We start from the raw sequence: 19,570 nt of genomic DNA, 5'->3' as shown, positions 1-19,570 counted from the left end.
AATCTTCCTTTTGTGGTCATAAACCTTGTGTCAAAATTTCATAGATTTCTATTTACTTATACTAAAGTTATTGTGCGAAAACCAAGAATAATGCTTATTTTGGGCCCTTTTTTGGCCCCCAATTCCTAAACTGTTGGAACCAAAACTCCCAAAATCAATCCCAACCTTCCTTTTGTGGTCATAAACCTTGTGTCAAAATTTCATAGATTTCTATTTACTTAAACTAAAGTTATAGTGCGAAAAAACCAAGAAAATGCTTATTTGGGCCCTTTATTCCTAAAATGTTGGGACCAAACTCCCAACCTTCCTTTTGTGGTCATAAACCTTGTGTTAAAATTTCATAGATTTCTATTCACTTTTACTAAAGTTAGAGTGCAAAAAGTAAAAGTATTCGGACGACGACGACACAGACGACGACGCCAACGTGATACCAATATACGACCAAAAAATTTTCAATTTTTGCGGTCGTGTAAAAAAGTGTGGAAAACTGATTATCAGAGGGAATTTTTTAAGTCCAAGGACCATGCCTCTGCACAAAATCATCAGTTCAATATCTCCAGGTTTGACACAAACAAGAATGTGTCCATAATACACTGATGCCCCAAAACCATTACCTGAAGCATGGCAGACGGGCGAACAGATGAACGGTGAAACTAAAATACACACAGACCAGAAAACATAATGCCCCTATCTACTATCGTAGGTGGGTCATAAAAAGTGCGGAAAAACTGTTTTTCGAGATTGGCTGAGTTCCATCCTTAAGTCACCTTCGAATTTGTCGGTTGGGGACATATAACCACAAGATCAGTTTGGCTGATTGAATTATTTATTTACAAATGTTGTTGTTAACAAGTTGACTAGTGTCAGGAAATAAATAGGTGTTTTCCTGAACAATTTAATTCTTACACCAATCAGTCTACTTTTTTTCAATATTTCCTTCAAAGTATTTGATTGTATAATACATAGCACTATATTTAAAAAAAAATAGCTCTGTCATCATTTTATCAAAGACAAATCAATAAAATATTTACCTGTCATTAGCCCTATACTTTTAACACATAATATAGTCACTTGTTTTACTCACCTGTCAAAATCTTAAATTTGCTAATCTTGATATTTATCTTTTTTTCAAAAAATAAATCTTTGGTCTTTGAAAATATTTATTTTTATAACAGTATACTTTATGCAAATTTTATAAAATTTGATTTAAAATAAAATAAAATCTCCTAGTAATTATAAATGTTTTGAAATCTAGTAATTATAAAAGTTTAGAATATAATGTTTCATTAGATTAAACATTAAAGAAAGGCCTTCATTGCTTAGATATCAGAAATCTGAGGAATAAAAACAAGCACAAAATTTATAATTTAATTTGTATTTTGTAGCAACCAAATACATTTGTATTGAAAAAAATATAGAACAAACTAAACCTGATCAAAGCAACATCTTCACAAAGTTAATTTGATACAAAAGACATACAAACATGACTAAAAAAGACATTTACCTACTATACTGAAATAAGAAACAGTGTGTAAAACAAGAAAAAAAACTACATAAAAAAAAATACAAGAAAGAAATGAAGTAAGAACAACAAATATGAAAGCTAAAAAAGAATAAGAAGAAAAAAAAACTCAAAAGAAATACAGACTAGTGTTTAAAATGCCTTACGGTGTATTGCACATCTGAATGAAAAAAAAAGCAAGATAAAACTAAGCAACAAATAAAACTAAAATTCTTCTAACATAATGAGTATCAATTTCATTGCAATCGTCTTCTTGTGCTTGACAAGATTCCATGTAAAGCCTCAAAAAACATTTTAAATATGAGACAGTGATAAGAATACAAAATCATTAAAAAAAATATTTGAAAACATATAAAATTTTACCCGTATATAACAACGTGGAGATTTCCATATGGGAGACAATTCAAAACAATCTCTCATATAAAATACAAAATACCTGTAAAAAAATGTTTGATATACATGTATTTAATAAAAACATATTACTCAATTTCTTCAACAATTGTAACACTAATACATCAATGTCAAATATCTGTAGTTTAACTTCTTAAAATCTTCAACAAATTCAGGTCCCTATCAATAGAGCTTCATATGAACCTGAAAATCTAGATTATCTTCAGATGCCACCAATGTATAAAATTTAGGGGCCAAAATATCATGAAATGATTTTTTTGTCCCACTTAGATTAATTCAATGTCATACAAGCCCTGAAATAATGTCAGCTATTGACACTAACTTTCAATTATTTTATGTGAATGACAATTTATTATGGTCCATACTAGTTGAAAAGGATTGGTCAAGAGTATATTTCCATCAATATAATATGTCAGTGGTCACTACAGTGACTTTCTTTTCAATCAAAAATAAATGTTTAATATAAGAACAATTTGACAAACACTAAGCTTTTCTTCATCTTTCAAGGACAAATAATTTACATATTTCCCCCCAATGAACAAATATTGTTTCATCCTGTAAATTAAGCTACCTTGTATTTACCACACATATTTTAACCTTGAACATTGTGCAGGTTATGTGAAAAAATAGTTGTCTTGAACAGACTCTGCAAAAATCAAAGCAACCTATACAACACTGCCATTAACTATAAATAAGTTGCAGTTAACTTTCAAAGTTTATTCCTATATCAAAACAGCTTATTGCAAGCTAAACATCCTAAGTTACTCCCTTCATTTCATACTTTCTAGAAACATCAAAAATGGTGTATGAAAAAAATAAATACCAACTATTAAATCTTGTTTTCTGAATTTTATTTCAATATGTATCATTAATAAATAAATAAGGATGAATAATACATGGGTGATTTCTTGTTGTATAAAAAGTTTTTACAATTCAATACGATCATACACCTTTGATAACAATTGGTTTAATAAATAAGTTAAACAAGTATGTTTTTATTAAAACATACAAAGCACTGATTGTGTTAAATACAGTTCAGAAAAAGTTTATACAATATGAAACTATTTCATATATTTTCATGGAAAATCACTCAATCTTTCTTAAAAATATATAAACCATTCCCATTTTCAACTTAGAAATTCATACACTCTTATAAAAAAAATTCTATGATATAAAACTCACAAAATGACAACGTTCATAACAAACATTTATTCATACACACAAAGTTTCATTCTATAAAAATGTCATTCAAATAACAAATTCCTTTTCATTCATATTCCCATAAAAACATATAATTAAGTATCAAGGCACTAGTCCAACAATAACAGAGCTGTGTAAATGTTTCTGTGATACACCCTGGCCATCCCCTGGCAGTAAATGACTGTGAGGAACTTTGGTTATCACTATGAAAGACGACTGTTAACATTGCTGTGTTGTTTTCAACTCTCTATTCTTTACCAAGGCCATTCTCTGGATTTTCTTGGCAATGATTTACTTCTGCGAACTTTTGTTATCACTATAGGAGAAGGCTCATCTTCTTTATATGGGTAGGTAAAATCTTTTGGCTTCTGAAAAATATCATAATTAAAATGTTGATATATTTATCTAAGGCTATTCAAATGTTAAATGTTTATGCATAGCTGTCAATGAAAAAAAATGTAACTACAACTTTTTAAAGACTATCATATTTAAATTTGGTTACTGCGGATATTTTTGTTTTTTTACTGTGTTCCAGTTATTTTTATACATGTATCATTTTTGTTGAAATACATCACTAGAGTAATATATCATCAAATATTAAAGTTTACTTAAATAAACAACATTTTTTCTATGTTGAAAGTTTTTGGACATCCAATCTACGAAAACTGGAGTATAGTTGATTTAGAATAGTCAAATATAGGAGTTTAGTGTGAATCATTGATAAACAGTTGAATATTGAAGGTTGATCTAGTTTTAAGTTGAAACATTTTTTAATGGTGAAATAAAATAACAATGAGACATTACTGTAAAAACTTAGGTTATGGGAGATATCTTTCTTTTTATTTTTTTCAACAACATTTATCATCAATATTGTTTGAGTATGGCCAAAACTGGTGTTAGGTAAAAAATAATTATCCTTTCAAAAATTCTACATTTTAAACTTAAAGAGTAAAGAAATAGCTCATTATTTTGTCAAACATCCTTTTCGGAATGTACAAGCAACTCATACTGTGTTTAGTCTAACAAGTACCATTATCAACTTTTAAGAATAATAATATAAACAAACCTGTTGTAGTATAGGTCTTGGTAGGGAAGGTAGCTTTGACTGAGGCGTATGGTGTATCTTCTCATCTGTAGAAATGTCATGGTTCCAGACTACCTTACTGGCTCTCTTGGGAGCTGAAATAATAATTAAAACAATAAATTACATAATTAGTCAATATATGCAGATGTAAATGGAGTCAATCTTAAAAATCATCTGCATGTAATATTCTAATTATTTTACAAAATTAATTCACAAACCGTAACATTAATAATCCAAAATAGTACTGATTTGTATCACTAAGACATAAAACTTGTGATTAGATATAGGAAGGTGTGGTATGAGTGCCAATGAGACAACTCTCCATCCAAATAACAATTTATAAAAGTAAACCATTATAGGTCAAAGTATACTTACGAGGAAAATGTTTGAAGTTAAGAGGAATATCATTGAGGTCGAGATACTGCACAGTTCTCTGACCATTACATATTGTGTGGATCTTTGTTATAGTGTCTATCTCTTCTTCACTCTGTATGGAATAAAACACAATTCAATTATTATATTGATAGACATGAAAATATAAGTTATACATATACAAAAATGGTAGAAAAGGATTTTCTCCCCATATTAATAAAATTTAATTCTATAAAGATAACTGACTTGAAGTGTTAATTGAATAAATGCAAACACTGGTATTTTTTTTTCCAGATTTGAATTCCTATCTTTAAATAAAACAACATCATTCAAAATTTATTATTTGCATAAATTCATTCAATAATTAACTTTGCTTTCAAACTGCAAATAATAAACTTGTTTGTTGCATATTTACAAAATCTAATTATAATTTGTTAGCCTGAACAAGGCTGTAATCTTTTGTAAGTTTTTAACAATAGCGTGAACAGATCTTTTGAGGTTAGACTTACCAACATCCTGGTCTTTTTACTGTGACATGTGACATCTGCAGCAGATTCACTTTTTACTGAAGACTAAAATAGAAGAATATATAGTAAAAAGATTTGTAAACATAAGTTATAATTAAACCTCAATGATCATAATGAATATTATAACAAGGTCTGGCTGGGTATATGAAATACTTCAATTTTTTCTCGAAAAAAATTTACAGAAAAATTCACTCTTAGACTGAATCTATAGGCAAAGCAAGAAATGTTATAAAATGAAACTCACAAATGATTGTACTGCACCCTTAATTTAAACCATGATTTTAATCCTACATTTTTTTTTTTATCTATGCCCATTTATCATAAAACAAGAAGTCAAACAAAACTATAAAACTCATTAAATATCTTGCTTTAAGACAGATATGTGATCATACCTTATTGTAAGAGTTATCCACCCTTTCTTTAAGAACCACTTTTCTTGTCATCTTTGTATCAGCTGTCTTTACTTTCTTATCAGGGACACTCTCAGCTGAAATATAAATTGGAATAATAAAATTTGTACTTAGTTTGCTATTAATGTCTAGGAAACAAATAAAATGCATTTATCACAAGTTTACTGATAACCTCCAATATTTTGAACATACAAATTGCATTCATATCAATTCTAATGACCTCCCTCTGTAACTCTTTATAAAACAATATAATTAACATTGTTTGTCTTACCTTGTTTTCTAAGAACAAGAACTTGTCTTTTCATTTTTAGCCTAAGATAATATTCAAGTGTTGTCATCTATTATTATTCTACAATCTATGACATACAACTAATATTTCCAGTTTATATAGCCAGCAATGTTATTAACTTGTCAATATTTGTCATCAGGAAAATTCTAGAATTTTCAAGTGACATTTTCCCAATGGATAGATTTAATTGACATTTATTTGAACTTTTATGGAAACAACCCTCGTTTCATTACAAAGTTGAAGTGTAAATTATGTTACAAATAGCAACATTGGTTATCTTGAAATGTCTGATCATAAACAAACGGATTATAGGAATTATTTTACAGCATTCAACTGGATTTTCTGGAACAAACAAGTTTTCTCTGTCTATTTTCCAATGGTTCATTTAAGCAAAACTTTGATGACATTGGTTTGAAACAAATTGTTGCACATAATAAATTATACAATTAGTTGCTGTTCAGGTGGTTGCAAGAATTGTTTATCCCCACCAAAATATTAACTCTACTGAGCAGTTAGGCAGCAACCATTTGATTTTCTGGGGGGGGGGGGGGCTATGGTTTTTTTTGGAAAAAAAAGTTTGTTTCCAGTTTTTGGAGAAAAAATAATTTGTTTTTGATTCTGAGAAAAAAAAATTGTTTGTTTCACCCTCAGCTGCCACTATATGTAATGCTAAAATTGAAAGAAAAAAAAATGTTTTCGACTTGTCACGAAAAAAATAGATTGTCCAGAAAAAAAAACCATAGCCCCCCCCAGAAAATCAAATGGTTGCTGCCTTAATATACTGAGCTCAAATAAGATTTTCCATGTATCATGTGTATAGTGAGGACATAAAGGTGTTTGTTACCACTGAACTTTAGATTAAAGAATATATTTTTCATGTTTTGGTTGCATTTTGCTTTTTGTATTTACATTATTTAAGATATTTATCATAATTAATGTCCTGAACATTTAAAAAACAACTTACCTTTACTAATTTTTCTGGTTTTAGCCTCAGCTGTTTGATAAGGTGCAGGAACAAATGTTGCCATGGAGAAATCATCAAGGTTTGTCTCTAGTCTGGTAGATGAAACATTAGACACAAGGTCATCAGAAATAAGAGATGTATCCATGGTGTTGTCAAGACAGGATGATGATAAGGACGAATCACTATCGTTCTCTTCACCAAAGTATATACCAATTATCTGATTACAGAGGTCTGATTCTGACACGTCACGACTCGTCTGTAACAACGATTCCGTTGATGACACATCTGGTGTTTTGTCATAGTCATTGTTCTCGATCCAGAAAGCTGTTTTCTCCATCGATTGACGAACTTCTAAAGGACTCTTACATGTATCAATGTCAATGTCACAGTGATTTTCTACCATGCTATGTGAACGAATTTGTAAAGCTGGACTGTTACTGACAACCTGTCGAGATGATCTAGAGGTATCAAGTGGTTGAGATATATTCAGTCTTTTGTTGAATACTAATTGAGGTTTGGTAGAACAATCACTCTTACTTCGATGAAGTTTTTTCACACTGTTTCCTAACTTGATTCCACTACGACCTCTAAAACTACTTCCACTACTATCACTTCCTGAACGTGACCTTGAAAAGTTGCTGCTGTCACTATCAGAGTATGGTTCACAAAAATTATCACATAAAGACTTGTTCACTGACATAGAACTAGAGGATCTTAATGGCAAAGTGTCACATAAAGACTTGTTCACTGTTAAACTACTAGAGCATCTTACTGGCAAAGTGTTTGAATGTTTTAATAAAATCACAGAATTGTTATCAACTGAAGAACATTTTTTCAGTGAGGATGACTTGTTCCACTCTAAAGGCGGTCTCTTTTGGAGAACTCTTTTGGGTGAAGCTTTTAATTCAGGAACACTTAAAGTGCAATTGTTTTTTGGAACTTTATTTGTAGACGAATCGGTTTTTTTGCTGCCTTTCATGAATTTTCTTATTGATAAGTCCAATTTACTGCCTTTTTTCATAAACTTCCTGAGTGAGAGATTCAGTCTGCTATTACTTCTAGCTAATTTCTTCACTGGTTGATTGGTCTTGTCAGTTTTAACATTTGTTGGTGGTAAAACTGAAGAATTTAAGCACCATTGGTTAGATTGTTCACAATCAGAATCGGAATCTGTGTCAGAATCATATCTTTGTCTTCTATGTGATTTAGTTTTACTACCAGAATCTGAATCACTTTCAGATTCACTCTGTGCAGGTGTTCTCTGTAAACTATCCTCGCTCTCAGATTCAGACGATTCTGAATCACCACATGAACCACAAGTACAAGAAGAATTATTGTCACTTAAAGTACAAAAGGATGAGGCAGAAGTATTATGCGTAAATGTCAAATTTTCATACTTTGAATTGTCTTTTTCATGCTTTGAATTAGCATCCTCTAATAATAAATCATCTTCTGGCGAAGCAATGGGTGCTCGGCCACAGGGTTTACAGTGTTTATCATTCATTACTTCATAGGAACTACCTAAACTTTCTATACTACTCAGACTACTTGTAGATATTTGACCACAATCCACTCCACTATCAATAGAAACTAAAGTATCTAAACTTGAAATACTACTACTTGATGAACCTTTCACATGTGTATCAGTGTCATGGTTGCTCCTATATAGAACAGAATCAGTGTCTCTACAAACATTTCCTAATACAATCATCTGCTCCTGAGGTACATCATTCTCTACGCTGACAGTTGTCTTCTTACTTTTACGGAATCCAGGAATAAACAATACAGTACGACGTTTCTGGGTTTTCTTCATCTTCTGGTCACTACCTTCATCTAAGAATACGTTGTCGTCTTCTTCCTCTTCTGTGCTGATTCTTCTGCAAAAAATATCATTACAATGTAGACAAATATGTTAATTTCAAATTAAGAGCACTATCAGGTTTACATTCATTTTTCCATTATTTTCCAATCCTCAACTTTTAAAATTCTGTTAAATCTAAGGCACCAAATATTATATTCCTCAAATGCATAAAAATATTTACATCCTTATTCTAAATGTTGTATGGACTCACAATAATTCAACATGTCATAGCATTAGTCAACTGATATTTGTGTCCTGTTATTGTCCAGTAAAAGCCAGAAAAACAACATATTTACAAATCACAGGCTATTTTCTGATTGCTATCTTATCAAATCTTATTATTTTCCCTGGGGACCCCAACAAGGATTTGTTATAGGTTCCCATTAATACTTATTAATTTTCTTTAAAAAAAAGTTTAATAAAAGATAATTTAAGTTAGCAATGAATTGATAAAATATCCTCTTCAAATAAATAATATCATAAAATAGCTTAAAATGTACAATTCAAACTATTTTCCTGTAAATTTCCCTTTTGAAGCCCCAATTCACAGGTCAAACATCTGATAAGGAGCACACAGATGACAAAGCCATGCAGACAACCTGAGGCCATACAACTCTATTTTCAATCATTTAAGAGGATTACCAGTTTACAATTAAACCAACATTATAAGTGTAACATGAACATCAAGGACTTTTTCATTTCCTGCTTTAAAAAAATGTTAACCCTTTTTTTTTTTACTATTTACCAACTGGAAATTACACAGACAACTGTTTTCATGAACATTTACTTTTCATTTTGAATATTTAAAGCAATAAATTATAATTTTCATTTTTTTCATAAAATTTAAAAGAATAATCATCAATATTTTTGAGGGACAAACCTTTTCAAACACAAAAAATGTATAAATTATTTTTTTTATTATTAAATCTCAAGGGTCATGAGGGTGGTACAAATTAATAAACAGATTTATTTTCCAAAAAATCTTTAAAACATACTCAAATTAAGGTTAATAAATCATTCATACCTGTTAAAGACAAATACTGGACTTTTTAACCTAAATTTGTGGAAGCTTTAAGAAAGTGACAATTTGCAATAAGAAATAAACATTAAATAATTGATTTAAAAAATATTTGACATTTATATTGTATAAAAATGACATCAATCACTTACCTATACATGACAGGTAACTCTTTAGTCAACCATGATTATTTTACAGTTTCTTTACTAATATATGAACATATCAATAAATATTCATAAATTTTTCAAACAAATATATATAAAGAAATAAAAATTTAACATTCATTATTCAAAAAGATGTCCGTGCAGGTTTCTTTATTCTTTTTGAAATAAAAAACTTTCAAATTAAATATTTTTAAGTGGATAAAAAATGTGCCAAGTGATAAACATTATTTCCCTTTATTAATTTGCAAATTAAATCGATCTCTTTGAGGTAATTTAAGTGATTTTCTCACCTGATTTCCCTGTCCTTATGTAATAGTTTCATCAATGTGTGGAATTGCTTTAGGTCAAGTTCCTCATTAACAATTATTTACTACAAGTTAATTTTTTTGTAATTATTTTCTCCTATTTAAAAAGTGACTTGAAATGGTGCTTTGTCTAATGATATTTTTATACTGGCACCAAAATATCCAAACAGCCAGTTTATTCATCTATTACTTGCAAGTTGTACTCCAAAATTGTCTATCAGCTGAATACTACTTTGTAAATTATTATTAAAAATAACACTTCTAAAATATATCTTTTTCAAAACATAAATTCGACAGCTTGGGGTGCTCAAACTCAAAATTCCCAAGGAAAACAAAAATATCACACAGGTACTTGGTGTAATTAACAGGTAATTATTTAATTGTTTTTATTACAAAGGTGATTAACTCCACAGGTATAATAACATTTATCTTTACTTATCTCAGAAAATTAAGTCCAAGATACTAATTTATTAAGGTTGTTGACTTTGTAATTCACAGGTTTATGAGAAGTGTGGAAAATCATTCAAACCCCCTAGTAATGGAAATTATTTTAATCCTTTTACGCTTTATATTGTTTGCTTGGACAAACGTTTCACAAATTTTTATATTTTAATGTATATATGTACAACTGGCAAAAAATATGTATTTTCCTAATGAAAAAAATGTATTTTTTACAAGTATATCTAAATACTATATAGCTTAATTTGTGTTAAGGAGGAAAATTATTAAAAATAAATGGGGAATGTGTCCATGGAACACAGATGATGCCCCAGCTTGCATATCATATAAAAGGGTATAACTGAAGAATGGTAAAAGTGACACTTCCCAAATTTTTACTGATTTGAGTTTTATAGTAATAAGTATTGTTTATATAACTTTTTATAACATTTGGTAGAGAGAAACTTAAGTAAGAGAACAGAAATGAAAAAAATCAGCAATTCTTTCCTTTTGTAAAAGGGCATCTCTAGAACAGTAAAAGTCATGCAACCTAAATTTATACTTGATCTGTGTTTTGTGGTAATAAGCATTGCGTATAAGTTTCATAACATTTGATAGGGGCAAACTAAAGTTAGAGAACGGCAACAAAAATTTTAGCAATTAATCCATTTGTATAGGGGCATAACTCTAGAGCAGTTAATGTGACATGTCACACCACCAAAATTCAATTTCGATTTGTCTTTTGTGGAAATAAGCATTATGAATGAGATTTATAACATTAGGTTGAGCCAAACTAAAGTCAGAGAAAGCCTAAAAGGAACAGCAATTAATCAATTTGTAAAGAGGCATAACTCAAGAAGTTAAAGTGACACCACCAAAATTCAAACTTAGTCTGTATTTCGTGGTAATAAGCATTGTGTATAAGTTTCATAACATTTGGTATAGCCAAACTAAAGTTTGAGAATGGAAACCAATTTTGGGATGTACATACGTATCAAGGAATTAAATAGTGAGTCTGCCAAGGTCTTGTCCTGTCCAATAAATGCGTCCGGATATTGTTTCTGTCATCGGACGGACTTTTACGTCATATATAAGACTTCTGTTAAGAAATTTTTTTTAAGTTCTAGGTGACAGGACAATTATTTGCCCGTTAATCTGCATGTATACTTTGATCATACTACTATAATATATAGAGACTCTATATAATATATCAGTGACCGCCGTTAATAATAAACTTGGAATTGATAATAAATAGATACAATATACAATTATGTATCGGTTCATAGTATACAGATTGAAACGCTAAAAAAATTGAAACTAACAGAAATATAAAAAAAAAGAAATTCTAGTCATAAAATCTTTAAAACAAGAATGTGTCCTCAGTACACGAATGCCCCACTCGCACTATCATTTTCTATGTTCATTGGACCGTGAAATTGGAGTAAAATCTCTAATTTGGCATTAAAATTAGAAAGATCATATCACAGGGAACATGTGTACCAAGTTTGAAGTCGATTGGACTTCAACTTCATCAAAAACTACCTTGACCAAAAACTTTAACCTGAGGCGGGACAGACGGACGGACGGACGAACGAACGAACGGACGCACAGACCAGAAAACATAATGCCCCTCTACTATCGTAGGTGGGGCATAAAAAACCACCCGTCAACAGTTTACATACTTTTAACCACGCTCTCTAAATGCTAGCGATTTCACGGGTGTGTTCTAGTATATACTTATTTGTAGATCTTACTTTGCTGAACATTAATGCTGTTTACAGTCAGTTTATCATTATCTTTATTTATATTCAATGATTATAACCAACAAGAGTGCACACGCTGAAATGTCTTGCCTTCTTTACTAATCATTGATATTATGTATTTATAGTCCTAAATATAAAGCTTTATTACAACTGTCACATAAACTTACTTAACAATAATCAAGAAAACTAAACTTCGACCAATGAACCTTGAAAAGCAGGTCAAGGTCAGATGAACCATGTCAGGCAGGCATGTACGGCTAACAATTCTTCCATACAACAAATTAAGTTGACCAATTGCTTATAATCTAAGAAAAACAGACCAAAACACAAAAACTTAACACAGAGCAATGAACCGTGAAAATTGGGTCACGGTCAAATAAAACTTGTGCGACTGACATAGAGATCATTAAATATTTCCATACACCAAATATAGTTGACCTATTGCATATAGTATTTAGAAAAAAAAAGACCAAAATTCAAAAACTTAACTTTGACCACTGAACCATGAAAATGAGGTCAAGTTCAGATGACACCTGTCAGCTAGACATGAACACCTTACAATCATTCCATACACCAAATATAGTAGACCTTTTGCATACAGTATGAGAAAAACAGACCAATGCACAAATACTTAACTATAACCACTGAACCATGAAAATGAAGTCAAGGTCAGATGACTCCTGCCAGTTGGACATGCATTGTTAGTTTCATCTAAAATTTCAGGGCTGATAGTACTTGCTCTATTGAACAATTTAACCTATGTAAGATTTGCTTTAAATGCTTTAGTTTTTGAGATATATTAAAGCCAAAAACTGTATTTTACCTCTATGTTCTATTTTTAGCCATGGTGGCCATGTTTTTTTTAATGAAACAGAAAATAAAGCACAAACTTTATTCTAGATACCCTAAGGATCATTCAGTTTAAGTTTGGTAGAAATTAGTTCAGTAGATTCGGAGGAAAAGAAGTTTGAAAAAGTTTACACAGACCTACCTATTATCATGATGATGTTAAGCATTGATAAACATGTGACAAAGAAAAATCTATTTAAAATATTAAAGACAGATTTCTGTGGTGTAAAAACATTATTTGAAATTTCCAATTTTGTTTTCTGACAACTCTTTAGAGAGACATCTAGATGTGTTTACAGTTTACAGGCATGTTTACATAAACTTGTTTTTATTTACTGCTCATTGTTATCAAAAATATTTTTGTTTTCTTTGCAACAGTGTCAACAAAAATATCAAAAACATGAAATCAAAATATTTTTTTGATCAGAAACTTTTTGCTACAAATTTATTCTAAGACCAAACAATCAATGTTTATAGTGATTACTGAGAACACCTGGGGGAGGGTTGTTATTATGGAATATTTCACAACTGTTTAAACATAATAATAATGATTTGTGTCTAGTAAACAGCAATTAATAAAATAAATGACTTCTAAAATTGCCATTAATGATGAAGTCTTTGTTCAATGATGAAATGCAAGAAAAATTACAATGTTACATTAGTTTAAATCACATAAATGTATATGTACCAAAACAATACATGAAACAAACAGTTTTTGGCTGAATTACTTTTTCTTTTATGATGTTACTTCTATACTTTAAATATGTATTTAAATTTGATTAGTAAAAAAACCCAGAGATATATGTCTCTGGTACAGGTAGCAGAAAAATCCACCCAAAATATACATTAATCGTCATTATTTCAATATTTTATTTTAAAATTATTTGAATTCTTACCAATTTTTGTGCCTATTCTGTTTTCAATAATGCTATCTCTTTCTAATTGAATAATTTCTGTTTTTTCTGCTGTTTGCTTCTATTTAAAACTAGTATATCTATCACAATATAATATATTTGAAAACTTTGATCTGTTAATTGAACTTTATCTCTTCAAACTACCATAAAATTGACTAGAAATTTTATGTAATAAATGGTCAAATTAGTAATTCCCACCTTGTTTAATATTTAATAAGTTGCAATAAACCACAGGTGACATCCTGTCTAGGTAGACAATACCTTATACAGGTGTGAACAGGTGATATTATACATGGCATTAGATTAGCAGATCCTATGTTAATTGTCACTTTATCATAAGGAATAACAAACAAGAGATTATAAATCAATGAATATTTTCCATTTCATATTGAATGTGATAATACCTCATTTTCTCTAAATATTCCCAAAACAATAATGACAAAGAAGAATTTTTCATAGCTATTTATCTTTTTTTTTGCATTATACTTTAAGTTACCCATCTATTAATTACGTTTACATATTATCTTTTCAGTTTTTTATTTCAATATATTCTATTTAAAGCTGTCTTGATGCTGTAAAATAAGGCGAATAAACAGCTGCACCATGAATGCATGATACACCAGTCGCTTTTTTAACGAATAAAGTTCAATAACTTCCCAATGTCATATCAGAAATTCATGAAAAACTAAAGGGAGGTTATCGAAATAGATATAAACCAGTCATCAAAGTTCATGATAACTGCTGAAATCATTGTAAGAAAACTGGAAAATCAACCCTTTTTATAAACAAAATCCATAAACTCGGAAAATAAAACCTATAATTTATAAAAATCGAAAGGGAGCTTAGGTCAACAGATATAAACAATTCACAGATGTTTCAGAAAACTGCCGAAAGCATTTTTGAATAATTGTGCGAAAACTGGAAAATCCACCATTTTTTTAATGAACATGATGAATAAAATCCCACAACACGGAAACATAAAATCTAATATTTATAAAAATCACAAGAGAACTCATGTCAATAGATCTATATAAAAAAATCACCTAAGTTTCTAGCAAATTGGTGAAAGTGTTTTTTGAGTTATTGTCGGAAACCACCCTTTTAATGAAAAAAAAAGTTTCACAATACTTCCAATGGGCATAACTCTTATGCAAAAATTATTGACACTGATTTTTGAACTCTTCCAAATTATTGCTGAAATCAACCTCTGATAAAATTTTCATAAAAACTGGTGAGAATGGTACAGATGAGAGTGCTAACAATACTGGAAGAGCAGACGTCCAATATTTCTATGTCCACTTGTTGCACTGGGAACAAAAAAGAAATATAGATTCCACAACTGCAACAAGTGTGTTATGAAATTTTTCCACTCAAGACAGTTAAATTTTAATATTTAAAGCACAAGGCTTGCTGAGCTTTGTAAATAATTGAAATTTAACTGTTAGAGTGAAGAAATATCGTAATTCACGAGTTAAAGTGGCCGAATCTGTTTCTATAATGATTTTTATCCTTCCTTTTCAAAGATTTAAAGAAAGTTGTCTACTTTTTATGTGACGTCATCAGACATGATCTTCTTTTTCTATGGCGTCACAATAGGAAAATACAAAAGAAACCAAGAAAATTTAACGCCACAATTCAACTTTGACCAATCATTTGCATAGAACAGATTTTTCACTTGTGAGGAGAAATATTTTTCTCACACTGATCAAGAAATGTTAAAATTGCACAAAAATTAGAGAACTGTACCTTACACATAGTCAAGCCAAGGGTCCTGGAAATAGTCTAATACTTATACAATTGGTTTTTTTTATCTACTTGTACTGTTAGATTATTTTGGAGGAAGAGTTATATCCCTTAGACATTTAGATTTCTTTCTACTTATCAGGGCTCACGCTACCAGGCGACTAGGGCGAAGAAGTCGCTTTCCCGACTGTCACTTTGCTTTCCCTGACCCCCAAAAGTGAAAACAAGTTGCCCTGTTCTTGTCGATACTTGCTTTCAGTCGCTTCCGTCATCCGACATTTTCAATTTTTACCTTCGGGCCAGGTAAGCTAAAAACCGCAAAATTTCCTTAAAACTACCAATTCAGGGGCAGCAACCCAACAACAGGTTGTCCGATCCATCTGAAAATTTCAGGGCAGATAATTTTGACCTGATAAACAATTTAACTCCGTCAGATTTGCTCTAAATGCTTTGGTTTTTGAGTTATAAGCCAAAAACTGCATTTTACCCCTATGTTCTATTTTTAGCCTTGGCAGCAGCCATCTTGGTAGAATGGCCGGGTCACCAGACACATTTTTTTTATACTAGATACCCCAATAATGATTGTGGCCAAGTTTGGTTTAATTTGGCCCAGTAGTTTCAGAGGAAAAGATTTTTGTAAAAGTTAACAGACAACAACGGACGACAGACGCAAAGTGATGAGAAAAGCTCACTTGGCTCTTCGGGCAAGGTGAGCTAAAAAGCATAATTTCATGAACAATGCAATTTTGTTTGTCAGTTATCTTCAAAATACTGCTCATTTAAAAGCCACCAGGTAAATTTTTTGAAGGCCTTGCACAATTACTTAACAACTTTGGGACAGGGCTGGGCAGTGGAATTTTTTTGCTTAGTTCTTGAAATAAAAGATTGACCTCTAATAACAAATAAATGAGCCAACAAGAAATAAGTTGCATTTTAACAACATTTAAATAGAAATGAAAATTAAAAGTCATAAATAATTGAATTACATTTGTAAATCTTTGAATTTTGATTACATCCACAAAATCATTAATTAACAACACATGTGGACTTATATAGGCTACTCTGATTTTAGCAATTATTTGACATGAACATGACGAAAAACTTGTAAATTATTCCAATAGATATAGGAAGATGTGGTATGAGTGCCATTGAGACAACTCTCCATCCACGTCACATTGAATGGCAACAAATAATTACCCTTTAAATACCAAATGGCATAATAATTGTTTTAGATTAATGGTGCCGTGGATGTATTAAATCTGACATCCATCAGAGAAATTCAACTTTTTCAATGTTACACCTTCCACTAAACCTAAGAAAAGCATTTTTCTGAACAAGATTATTTCTGTTGGCCTTGCTTTTAATTAGGGGTTAAAAATTAGCTGTGGTCATACAACTGTGACCATCCATTTTCCATCTTTGGACTCACCAGAAAGTTCAGGATGCATGGGTTTTTTGATAATGTAAAATTTTTACTTTGTCGTTTTTCATGTTTTTATGGTGATTATTTAATTACCAGACCAAATATTTCATGAGTAACTGTAATCTAGGACTGAATTTTTTAATTTTTGTTTATCTGGGACTGAATTTTTAATATTTGTTTATCTTGTTTAAAAAAATTATTATAATGATTGTGTGAATATATTGTCAAAAAAAATTATGCTTTTGTTATTACTTAAGACACCCCCATGAGCTGCCTCCTTGGAGAGAACCCTGTATAACATGAGAGGTGGTTTACTGTGCCAGTCCGACCATGCGAGGGTTGTATAGCCAGTCAAGGTCTTAAAAAACTCCCATTTGATGCTGTGCCAAGGACCGACCGGGCAAGGTCTGTATAGCCAGTCAAGGTCGTTAAAAACATCTGAATTCATGAAATTCTTTGGTAAAACTATGTTTCTCTGTATAATGTTTGAATTGATTTAAGTAAAATCAGGAAATCCTTAAGATTTGAGATGTTTTATGAGACCAAAATAAGTCTCTTCATAAGAGGTCCCAATCAATTGCATGCCACAGGTTTAACCGCATACAACATCTTCCATGACTCATGAGTAAAGACAGCTTCAAATGAGTTGAGAATATAAGGCATTCATTTAGGAAACAAAATATAAAGATATGATAGATAAAATGAATGCATCCAGAATTCCAGATTATAAAGCAAACTGAATACATAAGTTTATATTGCGATAGGTTTGTGCAATTTGCATAAGTCATCCAGTTAGTAGAATTTGAGATTTGCCAATGGGTTATAATCGAAAAAAATATGTACATTCCCAAGTAATATATAAAATAGTCGAGCTTTAAAATAACTATTCAAATAGAAGCTGTAAATATATACGTTCAACTGGCTTCTTCTATTCACAGTCAATTATTTTAATTCAAAAGCAAACACAAATTCAGCAACAATCTTTTGGTGACCCGACAGTCAGCGGTCTTAGGTTCATGTGTTGATTTTGTTTTTTTTAAAGAAAGCAACTTGTTTTTCATATTTCCTGTTATTCCAAATAATTATGACAGCTGAGCTATTATATTTTTTTCTTTAACGCCTTACAGCGGTGCATGAAGGCATCAAAGCAAAAAAAATAATATAGCCTTCTTAGACTTATAATTATTTGCTGGTGATGTTTCGCATTAGCTGATTTCGTAATATCCACACTGTAACACAAATAAAATTGTTCTTATAAGTTATAATTGTCTTAGCCTTCAGAAGGGATAGAAAATATTAAAATTGATAAGTTATTTATAACTGCAATCCCGTGATTTACCGGACTGTATATGTTTTTAACTTTGACAACAATATTTCTTTGAATTTTTCAGTATATGGATAGTAAACTGCACATTGCTGGAAAACAAAGAAATACTGAAGCCAACATTGAACACGTTAATAATGTAATTTATCGTCCTTCCCTACGCCTATATTGCCCTGCTCTGTCGCTCTGTAATTCACATATCAAGGCTTCAAAACGAGACCAGGCATTATCAGCGATGTCACAATGTGAGAGGAGAAGTTATCAGCGATTTCACAATGCGAGAGGAGACGTTTTCAAGCTTGCTTTCGTCATGCGTAAAACTGTCTTAGGAAGAGGGAAAAGATCAGTAATAGAACGATAAAAAGATAATCGGATTTTCTTCTTATATAGATATTGTAAAATATCAGCCGCTCTGAATAATGTGAAACTTTTTAGCTCATTTGCTGCGTTCACTCGCCAAAAAGGTTCACATTCATGACATTGTGGCTCGCGGCTGATATTTTACGATATCAATGTGTAGAAAACCCTATAATCTATACATATAATATGATAAATACTAAAATAGCCAGGAAATACAATAAAAAACATTTGAAAAACAAAAACAAAAATAATCTGCTAATCGAGTCCCTGCTAGTTATCTACTCTTTTTTTATTGTAAATTTTTTCTTTATTTTATTGACTTAAATGGTTTATCTTTTACATAATTATAATGGTTGTGCATATGGAATATTGACCATTTATTTTTGTTTTTCTTTTTGCATCAACCTCAAAACATTTATCAAATGTTTGCGTATTTGAAAAGAGTGTTCCTTATTCGCAATCTTGTCGAAGACAACATTTTGATTAGTACCTAATAAACGAGTAAAACATCTTCTTTTTCTTCTGGACATTTCTGTTTGCTAAAGTATTTTTTATCTCGGATTCTTTCACATCTCGGTCCCCGTTCAAATTTCGCGTCTTACCCATGATGCATCAATGTAGTTTGTATG

At 30.6% G+C, this 19,570-nt stretch overlaps 1 protein-coding gene across 4 annotated transcripts; it reads right to left on the bottom strand.

The window, feature by feature from the left end:
* Nucleotides 1-808: 808 nt before the first annotated feature.
* On the bottom strand, nt 809-19,566 carry LOC143065119 (uncharacterized). 4 transcript variants are annotated; one of them, XM_076238483.1, is made up of 7 exons: nt 19,432-19,566; nt 6,780-8,656; nt 5,509-5,603; nt 5,099-5,161; nt 4,593-4,704; nt 4,200-4,312; nt 809-3,501 (listed from the first exon to the last, which is right to left on the bottom strand). In XM_076238483.1, the coding sequence occupies exons 1-7, from the start codon at nt 19,545-19,547 to the stop codon at nt 3,388-3,390; spliced, it is 2,490 nt and encodes an 829-aa protein (XP_076094598.1). In that variant the 5' UTR covers nt 19,548-19,566; the 3' UTR covers nt 809-3,387. The 4 variants fall into 4 exon arrangements, with proteins under 4 accessions (XP_076094598.1, XP_076094602.1, XP_076094599.1 ...); XM_076238487.1 differs by lacking the exon at nt 19,432-19,566 and adding an exon at nt 14,074-14,197; XM_076238484.1 differs by lacking the exon at nt 19,432-19,566 and adding an exon at nt 10,113-10,306.
* Nucleotides 19,567-19,570: the final 4 nt, after the last annotated feature.

The sequence above is a fragment of the Mytilus galloprovincialis genome, chromosome 2, assembly GCF_965363235.1.
Source record: "Mytilus galloprovincialis chromosome 2, xbMytGall1.hap1.1, whole genome shotgun sequence".
Taxonomy (NCBI): Eukaryota; Metazoa; Mollusca; class Bivalvia; order Mytilida; family Mytilidae; genus Mytilus; species Mytilus galloprovincialis.
The sequence above is the reverse complement of the archived record's forward strand: the minus strand, read 5'-3'. Positions and strand labels throughout refer to the sequence as shown.

Bases quoted from the DNA above. Each gene is read 5' to 3' on its own strand.
- LOC143065119 (XM_076238483.1), bottom strand. From the start codon at position 19,547: ATGGGTAAGACGCGAAATTTGAACGGGGACCGAGATGTGAAAGAATCC. The intron at 5,604-6,779 runs GTAAGTTGTTTT...TTTATATTTCAG, and splicing joins AACCAGAAAAATTAGTAAAG to CTGAGAGTGTCCCTGATAAG. The intron at 4,705-5,098 runs GTAAGTCTAACC...TATTCCATACAG, and splicing joins GTAAAAAGACCAGGATGTTG to AGTGAAGAAGAGATAGACAC.